At 34.6% G+C, this 22,386-nt stretch overlaps 1 protein-coding gene across 1 annotated transcript in view; it reads left to right on the forward strand.

Annotated features, from left to right (window-relative positions):
• The window catches only part of LOC149779072 (WD repeat-containing protein 31-like), a 39,008-nt gene extending 18,041 nt beyond the window's left edge, over window positions 1-20,967 (forward strand). The window contains exons 5-10 of the mRNA XM_089939626.1: window positions 701-801; window positions 1,304-1,371; window positions 6,321-6,462; window positions 10,071-10,224; window positions 11,811-11,880; window positions 18,782-20,967. Coding sequence (XP_089795752.1) covers window positions 701-801; window positions 1,304-1,371; window positions 6,321-6,462; window positions 10,071-10,224; window positions 11,811-11,880; window positions 18,782-18,869 — 623 coding nt within the window. The 3' untranslated portion in view covers window positions 18,870-20,967. The remainder of the gene's footprint in view (window positions 1-700; window positions 802-1,303; window positions 1,372-6,320; window positions 6,463-10,070; window positions 10,225-11,810; window positions 11,881-18,781) is intronic.
• The last annotated feature ends 1,419 nt before the right edge of the window (window positions 20,968-22,386 follow it).

The raw sequence follows: 22,386 nt of genomic DNA on the forward strand, positions 1-22,386 counted from the left end.
TTGGGCTTATTTTATAGGTCCCTCGATAACTCACACCTCACTTATAGTGCGGTCGATGTTTCTGGACCCCAATGTGTGCGAGTTATCGAGGGAGTGGTGTATATATATATATATATATTCACTTTGTACAAACACCTAAAGCTTCTACAGGTATATATAAATTCAATTTACACAGTAGAACCTCTCTTGAAAGACTACCCCTTCTGCCCAAAAAGTATGGTCTCTCAAGACAGGTGGTCTCTCATAACAGGTCATACCACTATACAATCAGTAAATCTGCATTGAGAATATGGTCTTTCAAGACAGGTGATCTCACTTAGCAGTGGTCTTTCAAGGCAGGTTTTACTCAACAAACTATCATATTGTTACATCCATATTGATACTAACCAAATTTACTTTATTTGCTTATTTTTCTATTACTTTGATTTGTACTTTCAATGACTTAGTTTTATACTTCTCATTACTTTGTTTTATACTTTTTATGACTTTGTTTTATACATTTTATGACTTTGTTTTATACTTTTCATTACTTTGTTTTATACTTTTCGTGACTTTGTTTTATACTTTTCATGACTGTTTTATAATTTTCATGACTTTGTTTTATACTTTTCATGACTTTGTTTTATACTTTTCATGACTTGTTAACTTGGTATTGTTCAAAGTAAGAAAATAATACCACATACAGTTGAATCTGTTTCAGACAACAGTTTACTATGTTCAGGCTCTCGAGATACAGCAATCAAGCTGTGGGATGTTGAAACAGGGACGTGTTTGAGAGAGAACAAGATCTGCCAAAACCTGGTAGGCAGAAAAATATTGTGCCATTCATCTCATTTTTATAATTAACTAGGTTAGTAATATATTTCACTCCTTTTTTTGTCTGTTCACATGAACCTAGTTTCATTTAGGTGTTGCACATTGAGGGAGTGCAAGTTTTTCCCACAAGGAACACTTTCCTAGCTGAACATAATTTTTGTTGTCATAAGTAATTTAAACTGTAAAATTTACATGAAGATAACATTCCTTGCGTTAAATAACTGTTGAAAAACTCACTTGTCTAAGATAGAAGAACAATCATATAGTTAAATAATAATAATAATAATCACAATAATAACAATATACATATTTTCTATAATGGTGCAGAATTTTATATGTGACATGTAAAATAAAGTATGGTGGTTTGCCATGGAAGAATCTCAAGTCTTGGTGTATTCTACTTCCCATAAAGGATGGAGCAGTACAACCCTTTTTGTATTAATTAAATATTCCAGCATTTGTCTTCTTTTTGTTTTTTTCTCTTCAGATAAATGATGTAAAATTTGTCCCAGATTCCCATTTGATCCTACAATCTGGTGAAGATAAAGAAGTCCGGTGAGTCATTTACTAGTTGTTTTTCTGTTATCTCCCTTTGCATTAATGACCTGATTTATTTGTCCCAAGGGTTTGGGTAGTGATTCTGTAAATGTCATGCAATATATTCATCAAATTCTTATTATGTTATTAGGTAACATATTTTGTATATTATATAAATGATATAAAGAACTCAGTACATTTATGAACTGACTTCAGACATGATTTTTCTCTTCGATCTGTTTTTTTTAAAAAAACAGTCTGTCTGGTCCCATTCTGCAATGACACTTGTAAAGTATTCATTTCATATATTAGTAAGCACAAGAGTCTTGTAAAGACTATTCTGATTGGTCAAAAGTTTAAATTCATCCAATGAATCTATGTGTGATGGAAACTGATGGCAATGGAAAGAAGAAGCATGCTTGCAAAACATGGCATCCCAAGTTGTCGAGAGAGACCATGAAGCAAAAAGTTTAGATAAAGGTTTAAAAAATGTATGGAAATGGGAATGGCTGGAGTGAAAAGTTGATGGAAGTTTAGTTTGTCAGTTTATATGAAAACTGAATGCTAGAAGACTGACATTTTGTGACCTCTGCAAGAAAGATCTGAATTACAGTAATTGTGGTTGGAAGAGTTTGGAACAGCACCTACAAAAGAAGCTGCATACAGAAAAATTGAAACTCAGAAGACATCTGGAAAAATTGCAGTTAATTACTATAAGAAGAAAGATTTCTTGCATGAGAGAACAGATGTAGCCCTCTGTCAGAATATGTGTACTGCATGTCACCAATACAAAGCACCAGCTTGAAAGGAAAAAGGCTCTTGTTGAGAAGGAAAAGAAACAATTGCACATTGAGCCAAAAAAGTCATTGGTGACAAAAAGGAAGGCTAAAGAAATCTTTGCCAAAGCTGCAAAAAGAGCTTGACTGGCATATCAACATGTTATGTCCAGTGGAGAAAAAGACAAGTGAATATATGGGATTATTTGTATATTATAGTTGATGTACTTGGGTGTTTATTTTACAGTTTTGTTATGAAAAGAGAGAAGTATAATATGTGTGCTGCAAAAATTGACTTAATTATGATGTGAACACTGACATGCACATGAAATAACTTCAGCATCAGTAGTATTGGAGAACAAATTCATGTGACAATAAATATTGTGTGTGTGTGTGTGTGATTAGGATTTTTAACGTAGCTTTAATAATATTTCAGTCATATCGCTATGATGTCTGCAGTGTGACAGTTTATAGTAATGTCTAGCACTGGGGCATCATGCTGCAGACATGTAGCATGATGTCCTACCCAGTCACATCATCCTGAAACCTGGTCAACCAGTCCTAACAGTAACCTATTAATGCTGAGTGCCGTGCGAGGCAGCTGTTAGTACCACTTTTGTAAGTCTCTGGTATCATTTAACTGAGGATCGAACCCATGACCTCCCACATCTGAGGCGGATGCTCTAACCACTAGGGCACCGGAGCGGTCTCAATAAATATTCTGAAATTATTAAAGTCAAGTTGAAAATGTTTGGCAAGTTTATTAGTTTTTCAAATGATTATTTAGTTTTATATTATGATTGTAAGTTACACCAGGAGCAGTTTTTTATGATTGTAAAATGCGTTTTTGGATTGGAACCTATGGCCCCCTGGCCCCCCAGATCAGGGGCACTGCCCCTCGAGACCCCGTTGGGGGAGGACCCCCAAACCCCTTTAAATTTTTTCAGCTTTTTTTTATGGAGGACCTTGTCTTCTCTAGGCATTGTTCTATTTTCAGCAGAGTGTAGACATACTTACTGTTGAAAATTGTTGATGATTCCTACTGATGACAGGATCAAATGGTCAGGGATAAAGGTCACTCTTACAGCCTAAACTTACTGTAGTTAGACATCTTATTTGCTCAACTTTTATGTATTAGTGCATGACTTAACAAAGCTGGTAGAATCGTACAGTAATCTTGCTGCCTATTTGTCAACAATTTATTTTCCAAATAAGAATTGTTGAATTTTAACCAAATTTTGATATGTAGCTGTATGTTAAAACCTTTAAAGAGTTTTTTTTCTCACCTATCTTGATAATTACTTAGTGAAGTTATGGCCCCTAAATGCCTGCCTAAATGTTTGTTTGATCAGGTGGTAGTGCTACTTTACAATCCTTAGAAAAAGTATGTAATGAAAAAAAGTCCAACATTATGGGTGCATATCACTTCAAATATTCAAGATATTGAAAATCTGAGCTCAGGTTCAGATTCCCCAGGTCACAACTATGTAGTATAGTAAATTTCAGGCTGATATCTGTATAATAAAAAAGTTAAAAGTTTTGAAAACTTTCCATTGTAAGCTGATGAATTTGCAAGTGAGACATAACTATGCTACCCCTCCCCACTTCAGTTTACCATAATATAATAAGTAATTTGACTGTTTTACTGAAATTTGCATGCAGCCATCATTTACACAGATATTCATTAGGACAAAATGTAATGGAAATCAGAGTTGGTCACTCGCTGAGCTCTGGGTGGTTTGGCATGGAATAATCCTACATGGTTTTAATAATGGCAACCATGTTTACCATGTTTTTGGTAAACATATAATAAGCAAGTTTAGCAGTCTTGTTACATTGCATCAATGCACTGATATGTAGATGATCAATATTAATTGTACCTGTCTTATGTTGCAGCGTTAATCTAGACAGTGATATGTTGATGATCAGTATTAATTGTATATTTGTTATGTCACAGTCTTAATCTCGACAGTGATATGAAGATGATTGGTATTAATTGTAAATGTTTATGCCACAAAGTATTATCTAGGACAGTGATATATAGATGATCAGTATTAATTGAACTTGTATCTTAATTTTAATCTAGACAGTGATATGTAGATGATTGGTATTAATTGTACATGTTTTATACAGATATAGTTTTAGTCTAGACAGTGATACGTAGATACTCAGTATTAATTGTACAAGTTTTATGTCAGAGTATTAATCTAGACACTGATAAAAAGATGATCAGTATTAATTGTTTAAATTTTATGTCAAAGTATTAACTGGAACAGTGATATATAGATGATTGGTATTAATTGTACATATATGTGCCACATAGTATTAACTAGGACAGTGATATGTAGATACTCAGTATTAATTGTACAAGTTATATGTAAAAGTATGAATCTAGACAGTGATAAGTTGATGATCAGTATTAATTGTGATGTTTTATGTTATAGTTTTAGTCTAGACAGTGATATTGATCAGTATTAATTGTACAAGTTTTATGTCAAAATATTAATCTAGACACTAATAAAAAGATGATCAGTATTAATTGTGATGTTTTATGTTATAGTTTTAGTCTAGACAGTGATATTGATCAGTATTAATTGTACAAGTTTTATGTCAAAATATTAATCTAGACACTAATAAAAAGATGATCAGTATTAATTGTACATGTTTTATGACTTAGTATGAATTTAGACAGTGATATGTAGATGATTTGTATTAATTGTACATGTTTTATGTCACATTATGAATCTATACAGTGATATGAAGTTGATTGGTATTAATTGTACATGTTTATGTCACACAGTATTAACTAAAGTTATTATGAGTTTGTCCAGCATGCTTTATTTGCCAAAATATTGTCAGTGCTAAAATTATCAAGCTGATGAAAAAAATACTACTGCAGATACAGTGAAAAATATTATATTTCACAGAATGTAATTTATGTTATTCATGTTGGTAATTTAGTTTTGAACCTGAATGAGTCAGCAAAGAAGTATAAAAAGGTAATTCATTTTAATGTTATATCTAGAGATATGTCCGCACTCAGTAAAATTTCAAGACCAGTGGCTTTATTAGATTTGTCTCACCACTTCATAAAAGCACATATTTTATTGCTGATGGCATAGTTATCAACATTGTTTTTATATGCCTAAGTTGAAGCATATTATATTAACATTCTTGTCTTGTCATTTGTCTATTTGTTACTAATTTTGTTTATGTTCAATAACTCAGTTATCCACCAACTACAGTTACCAACTTTTGTAGATGTCTTGAAAATGTAAGGAACAATCCTATCAATTTTGGATTGGCAAGTAATTTTGACTGAAAGAATGAAAATGGTTTCTGTGTAATAACTTCAGTTGTCCACTGACTGAAGATACCAAACACTAGATGACTTGCGCTTGGAGTAATGAAAGAGCCCATTGATTTTGGTCCTTCTTTTACCAATTTCATTTCTGCACAGTAAGCTAAGTTGTCAGCCATGTACAGATCTACATTACAAATCTTGGTAGATAGTATGTACTTTGGATAAGGCAGAACTTTATTGATCTTGGTATCAAAAGTCAAGGTCACTATGAAAGAAGAAAAATGTTTATTGCATGACAACTTTATTTCTGGACCATGTACCTTGATCAAAGTTTGTGGATGGTTTGCACATAAAGGGTATGAAAAGGCCAGTTAATTTTTGGGTCAAAAGGTCAAAGGTCAGGATCATTCAGAAAATTTGGCTTTGCAGAACAACTTTTGTTATAGGGTAAATTCCTTGACTAAACTTTACGGATGTCTTGCACTGAGGATAATCAAGGTAAGTTTAATAGGAAAATAATGGTTTCTGCATACACATAGTAAGTTAAGTTCAATACATCATGCTTTGATCAAAGATAAAGATTATTGACACCTATCATCAGAATCAAATAACACTCTACCAGATGACTATTAAACATGGGGGGGTTATATAATATGAACAATACTCTTGCTTTTTTATAGTTTTGTTTCACTAGAACAATGAACACTTACATACACAGTTATAAAAACTGATGGATACATTCATCCTGAGAAGTACTTCATACCACCATTAAAAGTAGGTCACAGTGACATACTTCTGAGTTTAGGATCAGGCATGGAGAATATACAGCAGCATGCAAGCAAGGCACACCAGTAGCATTATGCAGAATATTTGCTTTTGTTTTTCAGACTGTTTGACTTGAGGACCTTGAATGTTATCCATGCCTTTCCTAGGAAACAATACATTCAGATGGCTTGTGACGTCAGTACAGATGGTTTTTACTGCCTGACATGCAGCAATGGTTTTGGAGGAAATGGCTGTGAAGCCACTGTAAGTAAACTTCACAATTTATCTATTTAGGATCTGCTATACAAGTTCAAACAACTTATTGCATGAATTGTTGGTTTGAGATGTCATTATGTTCTTGGTATGTGATGGCATGCAAGTTGATGGTGTGAGATAGCATGCAAGTTATTGGTATGAGATGGCATGCAAGTTGTTGGTATGTGATGGCATGCAAGTTGTTGGTATGTGATAGTATACAAGTTGTTGGTATGACATGGTATGCAAGTTGTTGGTATGAGATGGCATGCAAGTTGTTGGTATGTGTTGGCTTGCAAGTTATTGGTGTGAGATGGCATGCATGTTGTTGGTATGTGATGGCATGCAAGTTGTTGGTATGTGATAGTATACAAGTTGTTGGTATGACATGGTATGCAAGTTGTTGGTATGAGATGGCATGCAAGTTGTTGGTATGTGTTGGCTTGCAAGTTATTGGTGTGAGATGGCATGCATGTTGTTTGTGTGAGATGGCATGCAAGTTGTTGGTATGAGATGGCATGTAAGTTCCTGGTATGAGATGTCATGTGAGTTCCTGGTATGATATGTCATGCAAGTTGTTGGTATGAGATGTCATGCTAGTTGTTGTTATGAAATGGCATGCAGGTTCTTGGTATGTGTTGGCTTGCAAGATTCAGGAACTGTGCAGAGTAGGTTGCATACCTTTTATTTTGCCTGCAGGAAGGTGCAAGAAAATTTTATCTTGCCCACTGCACCCATAACATGCAAATGGTATGAGACACATACTACTGTATTATTTTATAAAGGAACCAGCTCAGAATTGTTTACAGTATGCAAACCATTGTCATTACTAGTTGCTTTGAAACTTGTTCCATTTATACATATGCTGATTATGTTTATTGTTTGTGTGATGAGGTCATTGTTCATACAGTGAAGTAGATTTGTTTACATGTGGTAGAGTCAAGGTATTCTAATAAGTTAGATTTTGGAGGAAAAAAGATTTTAGCTGTCAGGGTAAGCCTCAGTAAACCTTGACTCTGACAAGATGATTATCACTGAGGTTTGATTTTCTAAGTCTTCATCATACATTGTGAAAGGTTCTATTTATCTCTAGCATTTTCTAGAGTTTCTCTCCTTCTGGCATTTCTCCAGCACTTCTGTGTGATTGACAAGATCTCTAATATTATAAACAAAGACAACATAATGCTCTTTTGCAGAAATCATGTGTTTAAAAAATACATTTTTGTTAATTTATCAGATATGACGTTAACTCATTGGCACCTCACTATGCCATCTCTGTCTCATTAATTGTGCGAATGAAGGGGATCATATTATTGTTAAGGACTAGTTCATCATACTAGCAGTGATTAGTGTGAATATTGTAAATTTTGTGCATTTAATAATTAATGAAATCATTTTTGGTAGCAATTCAGAACATGATAAAAATCACTAGAATATTTTACCTGTCTCTGCCATGCATTTTCAAAACCAGTCATAAGTGTGTTGCCCCTAGAATTATAAAATGTATGAATTAAGGTAACAGACTGATCCTGGATGAGTGATCATCTACCATCTACCATTGCGTATGTTCAGTTGGCATTAGAATTTCCCAAGTATATATATATATATATATATATATATATATATATATATATATATATATATATATATATATATATATGCTAAATTATACATTTTTGCAAAATTCTTATCTTAAGAAATGAAGTGTATTTTTTTATTATTAACACAGCCTGAAAGCAGTCATCAGTGACTTTAACATGAATTGTTAGACAACAAGATACGCCGCAAACTTTTCTATCAGTTTGTTTCTTTAATTGAAATTAATTATCATCGTAATTTTTTTAATTGTTTTTGTAAATTTTGGCAATTGCTACCAGCAAAACAGGGCTTTCTTCAGGTTGACACATGATGGCATTACCATGCCATACATTCCAGACAGGTGCTTGCCCTCATGCGTTGATTATGTCACTATCTCAGAATTTTGTCCACATTACATTGAATTGACTAACTTATGTCAATACTTTAATAATTTCACAGATAACATGAGCTGGATCAATTCAGTATCTTCTTCAGTTATTCAAAACATTTGTTGACCTTTTGGCCAGAATATCATAAAAGGCAAAAACCACAGCGCAGTTTCCCACATTGTTTGCCTCCTTGAATCAAACCAGTCTTATATCAAACAGTCTGATGTACAGTTCCATTCTATTCATTTTATGAGCACATTTTGCCTCTTTTAATCTAGCCAGTCTCATATCCAACAGTGGTGTGATGTTCCATTCAATTCATTTTATGACCACATTTGGCCTCTTTTTAGCAAACCAGTCTCATATCTAACAGTGGTCTTCCATTCTATTCATTTTATATGCACATTTTACCTCCTATAAGCAAACCAGTCTCATATCAAACAGTGGTCTGATGTTCCATGCTATTTATTTTATGTACTCATTTTACCTCCTCTCTGCATCCACCTTCCTTAGCCATCCATTGGACTCATAATCCAGTAGTTATACGTTTTAGTCCTGCCTCTGTATGACCTTGGAAAAGGCCTTTATCTACCATTTTCTTGCATTTTATCATCAGTTATATGTTAACATTTAAGTAAGAAATGAACTCATCAACTAATTATAATTGTTTTGGGTTGTCAGTGGCTGGTTAAGAGAAATTGCACTGTATTTTAGATTGAAAAATTCTTTGTCTGAATGGCTTAACATGGATGAGATTCTGTTTAGTACAATCTTTCTATAAAAGTCATAACATTAGTGTCACCATGCCATAAACATTTTATACAGAAAGTCCTGCATTACACATGACATCATTTTACATGAAAGCCAGGACATCAGAAGTGTAAAGCAAGTATTTGTCCTGTCAAGCACCATGGGCCCTAGTGCCAACAAAATGATGACCACTGTGATGTCCTGGTCCTGTCAAACACCATGGGCCTTAGTGCCAAGAAAATGATGTTTGTGTTGATGTACAGTGAGCATTAGTTTTATCACAGCTATTCTATTTAAATTTGTGTGTGTGTGTGTTTGATTTTTAACATAGCTATAACAATTTTTCAGTCATATTGCTATGATGTCTGCAGTGTGACAGTTTATAGTAAAGTCTAGCACTGGGGCATCATGCCACAGACATGTAGCATCATGTCCCACCTAGTCACATTATCCTGACACCAGGCTGACCAGTCCTAACACTAACCTCTTAATGCTGAGTGCCAAGCAAGGCAGCTGCTAGTACCATTTTTATAAGTCTTTGGTATGACTCAGCCAGGGATTGAACCCACTATCTCCCGCACCTGAGGCAGATACTCTAACCAACAGGCCACCAGGCTGGTCCCATTTAAATCTGTATGCATGGGGCTGAACTTAATGAATCATTTTGCTGCTGCTGTGGGTTGGTCGAATATAGGACTTTAACAAAAAGATCTGTTTGTATTTTAAATTGTTTCTTTTAGTAGTAGAAGTACAGAAAAGTTCCAATAAAAATGCAGTTTATTCCAAAAATGCAAAAAATAATTGTTATGAAAAAATTAATTAAAAATTGTATGACTTCAGAGTAGGTCTGTATGATATAACAAATCTGGACATCGTCTAAAAAGATTTATTACTTTTCAGTTGTGGGATATACGAGCCCTGGCTGTTGTACACGAGTACAAGGGCCATACTGAGGCAGTTGAAGCCTGTATATTTTTACCATTCCAAGGATGCCCTTTAGTAGCAACATCCTCACGGGATTTGAGTGTCAAAATCTGGGATAGAGATTCAAAAGGTTTGCATCCATATTTATAACAATTTTCTTCATACAAAAAGGTTATAATATATTATGTACAGTTAGGTTTGTCAGTTGCAGCCACCCATGGGAAAAACAAAACTATCTTTTGTACACAGGTAACCTCAGTATACAGGTATACTTTTTAAAAGTAATTTCTGAACAAATGCCATGCACAGAGTAACATTAATATTATTATTATTATTATTATTTTTTTATCAAGATTGTTTTATGTGTACTATTCATCAAGATCATAAAATATGGATACTGTTCTCTCCCAAATTTATGTTTCACACAAGATTACTGTATCCGACTCACTTTAATCCATCCTATAAATTAAATCATCACTGACTTAAAAATAATCATCAGTCTTTATTTTGTGCACCATGACAAAATAATAATGTCACTAATGTTTGACTACTTACCGGTATATGTGGCTATAAAACATGTGATTCTTTGGTTGGCCAGATTATTTCATTTTACTTCCTTGTCAACAGCGATAAACCAGCTGTGAAGCATTCTTGAACTGGACTTATTTTGTGGTCAGATATGACCAAATAGATTACATAATGTCAAAAAGGTAATTTAATATGATGAATTAGGTCATCCTGTTCCTGACAATAGGCACTCACCAGTTATTATGTACGTTTGAGAGAGTGACATTTGTAAGGTGAAGTTGTTTGCATTCACAACATACACAGTGGAGAGACTGTTGGCATACCTCTATGATGCTTTGATGTACTGTGGCGGACATTTCTTTGGATATTGTACTTGTGGAAATTGTACATGACTTAAGCCAAATAGTTGGCCAAAATGGTTACTTCCATTCGCTTTAACCTGAATGTAATGAATGAATTACAAGATATTTGAAAAGTAAAAAGCTGTGATTTTTTTGTGGACAATTTACCTCTGAAGTCTATGAAGTGAAAATGACCGAGCAGAGCTAGTACCTCTTTTATACAAGCACATTTGAAGTGAGCCCAAACTGTATAGTCTAGAACCAAATTACACCCATCAATAATACACCAAAATTAAAGGGAATTAAAATAGCACATAAGATATACAAGGTCTTTTTTAAATAGCCAGTGTAACCAGTGAGGAAATCCTGGAAAATTCTTTTTCTTTGAAAACCAAACCCTATGTAAAATGTGAACTGTAGATTGCCACCACACTCAATTAAATCACTGATATTTATATGATAAGCCTATGAAATGTGGTGAATGTATGAAAAGGAGGGTTGGATGTTGGGCTGAAGATTGAGTTCAATCTTCAAAGCGATTCAGAAGCAGGTTTTGTGATTTCTTTTCCTGTATTAATCCTGGATATGTTTCATCTTGTCATACCAAAAATGGTGTATTTTAACTTGTGGTTTTGCCACTCATTAAGATATCACATTTTTTGTACCACTTGATGAAATATATCTGGCATTAATGTAGAAAATGAAAATCGATTCTGGTAAACATTTGAACTTTGCAAATAGTGTTTGATCTCAGAGTTTGAGTTTTTGATCATTTGTCCATGTTGGTATAACTTTTAAGTGCTTGCTGTCTGTAAGTCATTAACATTTACATTTTTAAATTTTGCAGCTTGTATTCAAGAGCTATATTTCGGTGGATCTGGACCTCTGACATCTATAATAGGTTATGAGGATTACAGGTAAGTAGTTCAGCTAGTTGTGTCATAGTTCTTTGCTTGAGATAAAGAGATCTTACTCTCAAAAGATTTCAACAAATCATCGGTTTTATTGACATGTACAACAATAAAATTACAGTAAAACATCAGACCCACAGAAGATGTAGGTTATCCTGATAATTCATTGTCTTCGCATATTGTTACAGAATATATTCTTTATCTGGGGAACACTTTATTATTCCATATAATTAGAAAATATTGAGTCATGTGCATATGGATGATATATTTCTGTGTAAGGGTGAGCCTGCCTTAATGTGAACTGAACATAATGATTCGTCTCACTTTAAAGCAGTGAACTGAACATAATGATTTGTCTCACTTCAAAGCGGTGAACTGAACATAATGATTGGTTTCACTTCAAAGTGGTGAAATGAACATAATGATTGGTCTCACTTCAAAGCGGTGAACTGAACATAATGATTGGTCTCACTTCAAAGCAGTGAACTGAACATAATGATTTGTCTCACTTCAAAGTGGTGAAATGAACATAATGATTGGTCTCACTTCAAAGTGGTGAACTAAACATAATGATTGGTCTCACTTCAAAGTGGTGAAATGAACATAATGATTGGTCTCACTTCAAAGCGGTGAACTGAACATAATGATTGGTCTCACTTCAAAGTGGTGAAATGAACATAATGATTGGTCTCACTTCAAAGTGGTGAAATGAACATAAGTGACCACTAGCATCTCTCCATCCAGACACGCCACATATTAACCTCTGTGTTAAAAAATTGTATGTGGTCAGTTTTTTTATGTGGTCAGTTTCTTATGAACAGTTGGTCAGAGAGTCCTGTTACTTGGTGTGTGAATACATCTTGATGTGTATAACAGCAGTTGTTTCCCTTTACTGTGTAGCCACAGTCTGAATCTAACTTGTAATAAAAAGCAGTTTCTTTCAGTTTCATTTATATTGCCCTCACTTATTCTTTCTTTTATATATTTGCAATGTATTCTCAGCAATATAGAAATCAAATAAAATTACAGTAAAACATCGGACCCACAGAAGGATGTACATTTTATCCTGATAAGTCATTGTCATAGCATATGATGTATTGATACAGAATATATTCTTTATCTGGGGAATAATTTATTGGCCCATATAATTATAAAATATAGGGCCATGTATGTGTGGTTGATATATTTCTGTGTAAATAATGGATGAGCCCATCTTAGTGTGAACTAAACGTAATGACCACTAGCATCTCTAAGTCCAGATCTAACCTGAAAAGAAAAAACAGTTTAAGTTTTTATATTGCCCCAACTTATTCTTTTATTTTTATTTTTTTAATGTGATGCAATCTCAGCAACATAGAAATCGAAGTCACATTTAATGAAAAGACAGCAATCAGACTGGAGGTTATGTGAGTGGTGTACTTTAGGAAATAGGCAAATCCATATTTAGCCCGCCCCACCCCCCCAGCTTCAGGCAGTATGTAGGATTTACTTGTCCATCCATACATATTTCTGTGCATCCATCCATCCTTTTGTCAGGGCTGTAATGCTGATTTTACTTAACCTACTATATTTTGCAGTCATTAATGGGTTGCTATGACCTACTTCCCATGCAGGAAGCATACAAATTACCAAAACCGAAATGTGCTGGTCCAGTGACTAATTGCTTTGATCTGTTGCCTCCAAATTTCCACAGAGGATGCACTATAGGATATAGATTTATCATGCACAAAACTGAGTTGCTTTGACCTATTTTTGTATTTTATTTGCCATTACTTTAAACTTGTATGCTATCTCTTACTCCAGTATCTTTCCACCAATTGCAAAACTTAAAGTGAGGGTGCATCTCAGGTCCAAGGTTTGCTCACCAAAACTTGGCCATTGTGACTTACTTTCTATGGCATATTGTTGCTTAAGAGAGTCTGTCTCATGCCACAGGTGAACGATATTTGTTTAGCTTGTGTTGACGAACAGCTCAAATTAGTTCTGTTGATGCTACACCTGTAGATGGGATGGTCTTTCATCTGTCATTCATCCATTAGCTCACTAATCATTTTGTTCCGTTCATTCGCACGCGCTCCACTCGTCCTCACTACCTCCATTTAGCGTCCGCCAGCTAAGCGTTCGTTTTGTTATCACTACTCCTAACTGCATCAATGATTGCCCTGAAACTCAATACACACATTCATAATAATGATAATAATAATAATAATAATAATAATGAGGACTTTGTATAGCGCCTAATCTTTAGAAGCTTTAAGTGCTTTACAACATTAGACAACACCTATAACATACAAAACATATATAATGATATAATTACAAAAACAAACACCATGAAATTAGAAAACATAAAAAACATGCTGAAAATATTTAAGGTAGGAAACATTATTAGGTCTTTAAGTTTGTTCTTGCAGTCAAAATAAGTGAGTTTTAAGAGCACTCTTGAATGGGATCACTGTGTCTTCATGTCTAAGTTCAGTAGGCAATTCATTCCATGTTGCTGTGCCCTGGTATGCATAAGAACGCTGTCCATATGACTTTGTTTTCATAGTGGGAAAAATGAGTATACGATTGTCCAAAGAGGAGCGTAAGTATCTTCCTGGTGTGTACACATGGGTGAGGTCAGGAAGGTATGTTCAACTGGAGTCCGTCAGTGAAACATAGCACAGAGAACAAATTTTGTGTTTGATTCTGGATCAAATGGATAGCCAGTGTAGGGTATAGAGCAGTGGGGAGGTGTGCTCAGATCTTGGTACTCTAAGTATGATCTGAGCAGCTGTGTTTTGAACTTTTTGAAGTTTCTGGAGTAGATATTGAGATGAACCAGAGAGAATTGAGTTACAATAGTCCAGTCTTGAAAGTACTAATGAACACACAAGTCTTTTAGTGGCATCACTGAAAGATATTTGCGAATTGAGCTGATGCATCTCAGCTCAAGATATGCAGCCTTGCATATGTTCATGACATGTTGGTGCAATGTGAGAGTACTGTCCAGAGTAACACCTAGGTTTCGTACTAATTGTGTGAATTTGATGTTGGTGTTGCTGATATTTATTGTTTGAGGTAAAGGATGTGAATGAGAAAGTCTTTGTGTTGTGAATCAATGGCCTCAGTTTTATCATCATTCATCTGCAGCTTGTTACATGTCATCCATGATTTCACATCAGAAATGCACCTCTCTACACCTTGGATGATAGCATCAACTTCAGTTGGGTGGCTAGATTTGTATATTTGGGGTCATCAGCGTACACTTGGTGAGACACTGGATGATGATCTATGACACTTGAGAGTGGCTGAGTGCATAGAATGAAGAGAACAGGTCCAACAACAGACCCCTGTGGAACACCACAACTTTGATTAACTGGGCTGGAGTGTATTCCATTTGCAGACACAATTTGTGTCCTGTTGACCAAGTAGGATTTGAACCACGTTAAGGCTGTATCATGAATGCCAAATACATGCTGGAGACAGTGAAGTAATATATCATGGTCTATTGTGTCAAATGCTGCAGACAAATCAAGGAAGGTGAGGACTGTAATCTTTCCGCTATCCAAAGCAGAGAGAATGTCATTAACTACTTTTAGAAGAGTAGTTTCAGTACTGTGGCATGGGCGATATGCAGATTGTACATTGCTAAAAAGACTGTTAGAATTTAGATAAGATACAAGCTGGGATAGAATAACATTTTCTAAGATTTTTTCTATGATTGGGAGATTAGAAACTGGGCAGTAGTTTTTTAAATCATTATGGTCTATTGTTGGTTTCTTCAGCAGAGGCTTTACAATCATGGCAGTTTTGAAAAATGATGGGAATTTCCTGGATGAGAGTGAGCTATTAATACATCAGTTAGTGAAGGCAATACTGGATCTAAGCACTCAAGCAGCATTGATGTTGGAATTGGATTAAGTATACATGAATTTGGTGCACTCTTCATCAGGATTGTACATGCGAAATCCATAGAGACAGGTTCAAATGCTGCTAATAGTTGCCACTCAAATTCTGTATCCCAACTTTATGGTGATGACAAGTCAATCGAAGTTGTGGTGTCAAGCTTATCTCTAATGGTTTGTACTTTGTCATGAAAGAAATTTGCAAACATATCCGGAAGGTCGACTGATGAGAAGGCTATTTGTTAGTGGTGTACATTTGTTCCTTGACATTAGCTTGTTAGTAATTTCGAAGAGCTCTTTGCAGCTGGAACTTTCCATGATCTTAGTAGTGTAGTGGGCTGATTTCGCTGCATGGACTATATTTGTGACATTCTTCTTAGCTGCTTCATAGATTTGCTTATGAATAGTGAGTGTGGTGGAAAGCCAGAGCCTCTCAGCTTTACGGCAGTCTCTTTTAGCAGTGCGAAGCTGGTCCATAACACTGCTAGAACACTTTTGAATTGATACTCTGCATTTGGTAGCTGGGGCATGTTTGTCGAGCAATGAATGCAGACAGTTATCGAGTTGTTCTGCTGTAGGAGGTAAGCAAGTTGTTAGGTTTGCTTGGATGTCATGCATTAGTTTGGTTCTATTTATCATTTCTCTTAGTAGCAGATAAAGGTGGAGGGTTAGGGACTGATACATCAAGATGGCATATAATGCAGAGGTGATCTGATGCAAGTTCATGGGATACCAGGGAGGACCGTAGAATGTTATCGTCAGTTCTATGAAGAATCCAGTCTAAAATGTGACCATGTTTATGGGTGGGTTGGTTAACTGACTGTTTGAGGTTGAAAACATTAATGGAATCTAGAAGTTTTTATGTGTTTGGGTTTCCAAGACACTCAAAGTGAAAGTTGAAATATGAATAATCAGGCTGCCACCTATTAAATTTCCATACTCCAGGAGATTCAGAAACTGCTCCAAAAAGATAGATTCAGTCAGCTTGTTTTTTCTACTAGTAGGGTGGTGGTATAGGCAGAAAAAATGGACTGACATTTGCTCCAGTGTGAGTATGGCTTGGACTAGTTCAAACGATGTGTGGTCGAAATAAATTAAATGTTGTGGTGTGGTTAAGGTGTTTAATCATGGAGTTCTTTGTGATGACAGCAATTCCACCTCCGTAAGAGTTACGGGGGAACGACTTGATGGAGTAACCAGTGGGTGTTAGATCCACGCACTTGGGCTCATCACCTGATGATTTTAGCCATGTTTCTGTCAGGAAAAATACGTCATTACTAGGCCCATTTGGTCTCTCATAAAAACGGTGATGCTAGGACATGCAGGTTTGGCCATGCTGAAAATCCTCTTGTTGCCACTCCTTTTGGATGAATGAACATATCAACATGGGGGTTCACTAAAATATTTCTGATGATGTCATAGTTGGTCCTAAATGAAAATTGTGCCAATCTGGCATCCAACTTGGCCACTATACAGTCATCTTGAAAATCTTATCATTCCTTCATTTGAAAAGACAGTCATATTGACATGTTTTTCCACCAGAAGATTCTTACAGTGTCTAGTTGGTTCTAAGTGAAAATGATATCAATCTGACATCCAATATAACTATGGTGGCCATCTTGAATATAACGTTCTTACTACTTCTTTTGAATGGATGGTCGTATCAACATGTGCTTTTCACCAAAGGCTTTTTAAGATATTTAGTTGGTCCTAAATGAAAATGGTACCAATCTTTCATAGAAAATGGTCATCTTGAAAATCTTGTTATCACTTCACCCCCTGAATGGATGGATTTGTTCACATGGGTTTTTCACTGAAAGACTTGTAATGATGTTTATTTCATCCACAGTGATAATGATAATGATACCAATACCACATCCAACATGGCTGACACAGTGGCCAGTTTAAAAATCTTGCTATTGCTGAAGAATATAAAAAACTGGCTTCAATTGTTAGCATTTAAATAGAAGAAACAAGCTTATGTTGGATTCTTGGAAATTCTTTTGAGCTTTTAGAGTGTCAGTCCCATTGAGGGACCCTCGATTTACTATATATATATATAATCAGCATTCTAGTTGATTCAGTTTTTTTCAGGTTTCAAAACATGGAGGAGGCTTTGCCTCTACCATCTTGAAACTCATTCACCAACTTCAAAATTGGGGTTTTCTTCAGATATTTATCATAGCATCAGGAACATACAAGATTCACTTTGACTGTCTTTGCATGCATGTCCCTCCTTGACCAAACTATATGGTAGCTTTTATATTCATATACATTATTGAAACCAAACTAGCAGTGTGGGTACTTCTTTTGATGAAGCCATGTTGCACACTTAAACTTGCTGTGACCTGCTTTCTGGTGCTCATTCAACATTGCTTAAATATTTTGTGTGGTCTCGGATTCTAATACCTTTTCATCTGTTCCCCATGAAGTTGCAGTATGGGTAAATCATGGGATGAACGTGTGTAATGTACCAAAACTGGGTTACTATGACCTTCTTTTCAGGGTATATTTAGTATTCAAATACTGGCTTACGCTACAAACATGGGCAACACAAAGTATTGATCACTTACAGTGATTCAGCAGATCCAACATGTTTTGGCTCACCAGACTGTAAGACTAAATGAGTCTATGGTATGTCCCTTAATCCATAAAGAAATGGAAAATTTAACAGGTAAGTGATCTTGGGCACACTTTGGCCTCATGTTTAGAAAATGTGTTTACAAGTTTTGGAAAAATTCGTTACCTACCTTTAAAATATTTCCTGTTGAATATATTTGCCAAGGAAGATTTATGAGTTATTATTGAACATTGAACAGATGAAAACTGAATTTACAAGGTGTCACTATTGTGTTTTACCTTTCTAATTATTTTAGTTGGTTCTTTAAGAACTAGTCAGTACACAATTGTAACATCTGGTACATTCCACTTTTCATCAGCAAAATTTTCTTGAAAAACCAAGACAGGCTAAATTTTGGCAGAAACATTAGGTTTGATCAAATTTTGGTTTCCTTTTTCAGCATATGTGTCTCCAGCTTCAGCCATGGAATTCAACAGCTTCAGTACCATCCAGAAAGTCGGTCTTTAGAGCTTGTGGCTTCTTTTTGATTATGTGAAAACCATTATGATTTTCTAGTCCTAAATTTGATCACAAAGGAAAATTATGTGTATGCCTTTGCCATAGATTGTTGAAGGATGGTGTTCATCTACATGTCTTTATTTATACCCCAAAATGCAGGTTTTTAGTTCTGCTGACAAATAACACCAAGTATGCATATGGTATTGTCCTTTTTTTGTCAAGCATTGTCCATCACACATTGTCTGTTCACACTTTGCTATTGACAGCTTTACTAAACAATTACATGACCTGTTTGGATGTAATTTTAAAGAGAGCATTTTGGTCTCAAGGCCTATCAGATTTTTTCAGATGTTACTGATCCATCATCCAGTATGGCCAACATTACTAAAATATCATCAAGTATGGCCAGCGATACTAAAATATCATCCAGTATGGCCAACAATACTAAAATATCATCAAAGTATGGCCAACAATACTAAAATATCATCAAAGTATGGCCAACAATACTAAAATATCATCAAGTTTGGCCAGCATTACTAAAATATCGTAAAAGTATGGCCAACAATACTAAAATATCGTCAAAGTATGGCCAACAATACTAAAATATCATCAAAGTATGGCCAACAATACTAAAATATCATCATGTATGGCCAGCATTACTAAAATATCATCAAAGTATGGCCAACAATACTAAAATATCATCAAAGTATGGCCAACAATACTAAAATATCATCAAAGTATGGCCAACAATACTAAAATATCATCAAAGTATGGCCAACAATACTAAAATATCATCATGTATGGCCAGCATTACTAAAATATCATCAAAGTATGGCCAAGAATACTAAAATAACATCAAAGTATGGCCAACAATACTAAAATATCATCAAAGTATGGCCAACAATACTAAAATATCATCAAGTATGGCCAGCATTACTAAAATATCATCAAAGTATGGCCAACAATACTAAGATATCATCAAAGTATGGCAAACATTACTAAAATATCAAGTATGGCCAGCATTACTAAAATATCAAGTATGGCCAACATTATTAAAATATCATCAAAGTATGGCCAACATTACTAAAATATCATCAAGTATGACCAACATTACTAAAATATCATCAAGTATGGCCAACATTACTAAAATATCATCAAGTATGGCCAACATTACTAAAATATCATCAAGTATGACCAACATTACTAAAATATCATCAAAGTATGACCAACATTACTAAAATATCATCAAGTATGGCCAGTATTACTAAAATGTCATCAAGAATGGCCAACATTACTAAAATATCATCAAGTATGGCCAACATTAATCAAATATCATCCAGTATGGCCAACATTACTAAAATATCATCCAGTATGGTCGACATTAGTAATCTATCATCCAGTATGGCCAACATTAGTCAAATATCATCCAGTATGGCCAACATTACTAAAATTAACAACACCTTTAAAGTGACTTGTCAAAAACCCCTTAACAGAAGGTGACAAAATTTGACTAAAAACAAACCAGTATAAAGGCATTTTTTTTTTTCAAATAAAAAAATTGGTATGCAATCTAATATGACCTCTGTTGATAAATATTAGAAAAAATGACTTTTTCTCAAAAACCACAAAATGTTTTTACTCAAATTTAACAGAAAGCACCCTAGCAAAAGTGCATTTCAGATCTGGCATCAAATATGGCTACTACTACTAAAAGTAGAAAACTGAAAAATTGCTTCTCCTGGCATAAAAGACTTATATTTATCCAAGTGCTGCCAATTCACTTTCATATATACCGTATATACTCGTGTATAAGCCAAATAATTTAGAGAAAAATAAGGCCTTAGAAGAAGGGGGGGGGGGATTGGCTTATCCATGGGCCAACGTCTAAACTTGACAGTTTTAAGTCTTTTTGTTGACTACTGTATTGGCTGTAAATCTTGGGACATGAAAAAATATCTTTTTCCATGTCCTAAGACATATGCATGTAAAAAAATCATTTTCAGTGTCCCGACATTTATTTAATTAATATAAAGTACATGTACTATGATTAATTTTGTTATTATTTTGCATGTGCATATTTTCTGATTTCTCCAAAACAAAATTAACTAAAGGTAAATGCAGACTTCATAATTCGCGGGCCAGTTGAGTTTACCCAGGAGACAAGGCTGAACTAGAATGTACAGTACTTAATTGATTGGCAAATAAAGGATTCCCAATTTTGTTGAACTAAAGGTACCTAAATAGGCAGCCTCACGGTACTATACTTGTGGCAACTATTTCCCCCTCATTGTATATCCGACATTATTTCCTTATTGTCAACTCGTAAGGCATTTAGTATTGTTTGCTATAAAACATATGTATTCTGAATTAGTTTTTTGAGGATACATATGCTGCATTTACATATTTTCATTCATTCTTTTTAATTTAATGATGGTAACTAATGTTCATATGTATGGTATAAAACTGCCAGGTGTTCATTTGTGTAAGTTTCTTTGGTGGGAATGGAGCTATAGCATATGGAGTTACAGCATTCATAGTGATCTTCTTGGGATTGAAATTAACTGACTTGTCAACAATTTTATTGTTGTTTTTTTTCTCCCTGTTTTTTTTGATTTTTGTTGAGGTAAAAAGTTTATAAACTTATGTGAATGATTCTGTTTATTGAAGAAGTAAATTCTTTCTAGTAAAGTAATTATTTTGTCACCACAATATTCACAGGTGATACAACAGAAAATTTCTTCCATGGATTGCATACGATATATCTATTTATGTAGGACTTTTCTTTTTAAGGATCAATGAAAATCGAAGACATAATTTAATAACTGGGAGTTCACTGCAAAAATTTGGAGATATTATGAAATCGGAATATTGGCACAGAACGACCCTTAAAATCTGGACTTTTTTCCTCCCAGCATGAAAGTTGACTGGTAAGGTATAAGGTCACTTTCATGAAAGCAAACTACAGCTCAGCTTTTATGGCATTAGCTTAATTTTTGAAGCATCATTTCTGAAACTTCATTATTGTATTTTGGATATATCATTCAAGTTAGTGCAATGGTGCCCATGATTCGACTCCATGGGATGTACTTCATTCAGTGCATGTTTAAATCTACAATGTACATGCAGTGGCACCATTACATAAATAAGTTCAGTAGCCTAATTGAGAGCGTTGAATCAAACCGTTTTGTTGTTCATTGTATTGTCATACTGGGATCACATTTTAATGAATTAGGTATTTACAATTTCTGGGCAAAATAAAAACGTAATTACTGGTGTACTGATATAAAATGTCCAATGCAATAATGTATAAACAAACAACAATAATTGAATCAAAAGGGAGAGGTAGTGTTACAGTAACTCGCGAATGCTCAGTTCTTGTCATCGTTTGATCAAGTTATACACAAATCTAAATTAAAAACAATAAGAAAACAGAAAATTAAATAAATTACTTTTCAAAGACATTTATACCATTTTTAAAAAATAATCATAGATGCCAACCCAAGAGAAGTATACGTGTAATTTATGGTAATATAAGTTTGCCTTTAG

This window comes from Sinohyriopsis cumingii, chromosome 17, assembly GCF_028554795.1.
Source record: "Sinohyriopsis cumingii isolate HCF-2022 chromosome 17, ASM2855479v2, whole genome shotgun sequence".
Classification (NCBI taxonomy): Eukaryota; Metazoa; Mollusca; class Bivalvia; order Unionida; family Unionidae; genus Sinohyriopsis; species Sinohyriopsis cumingii.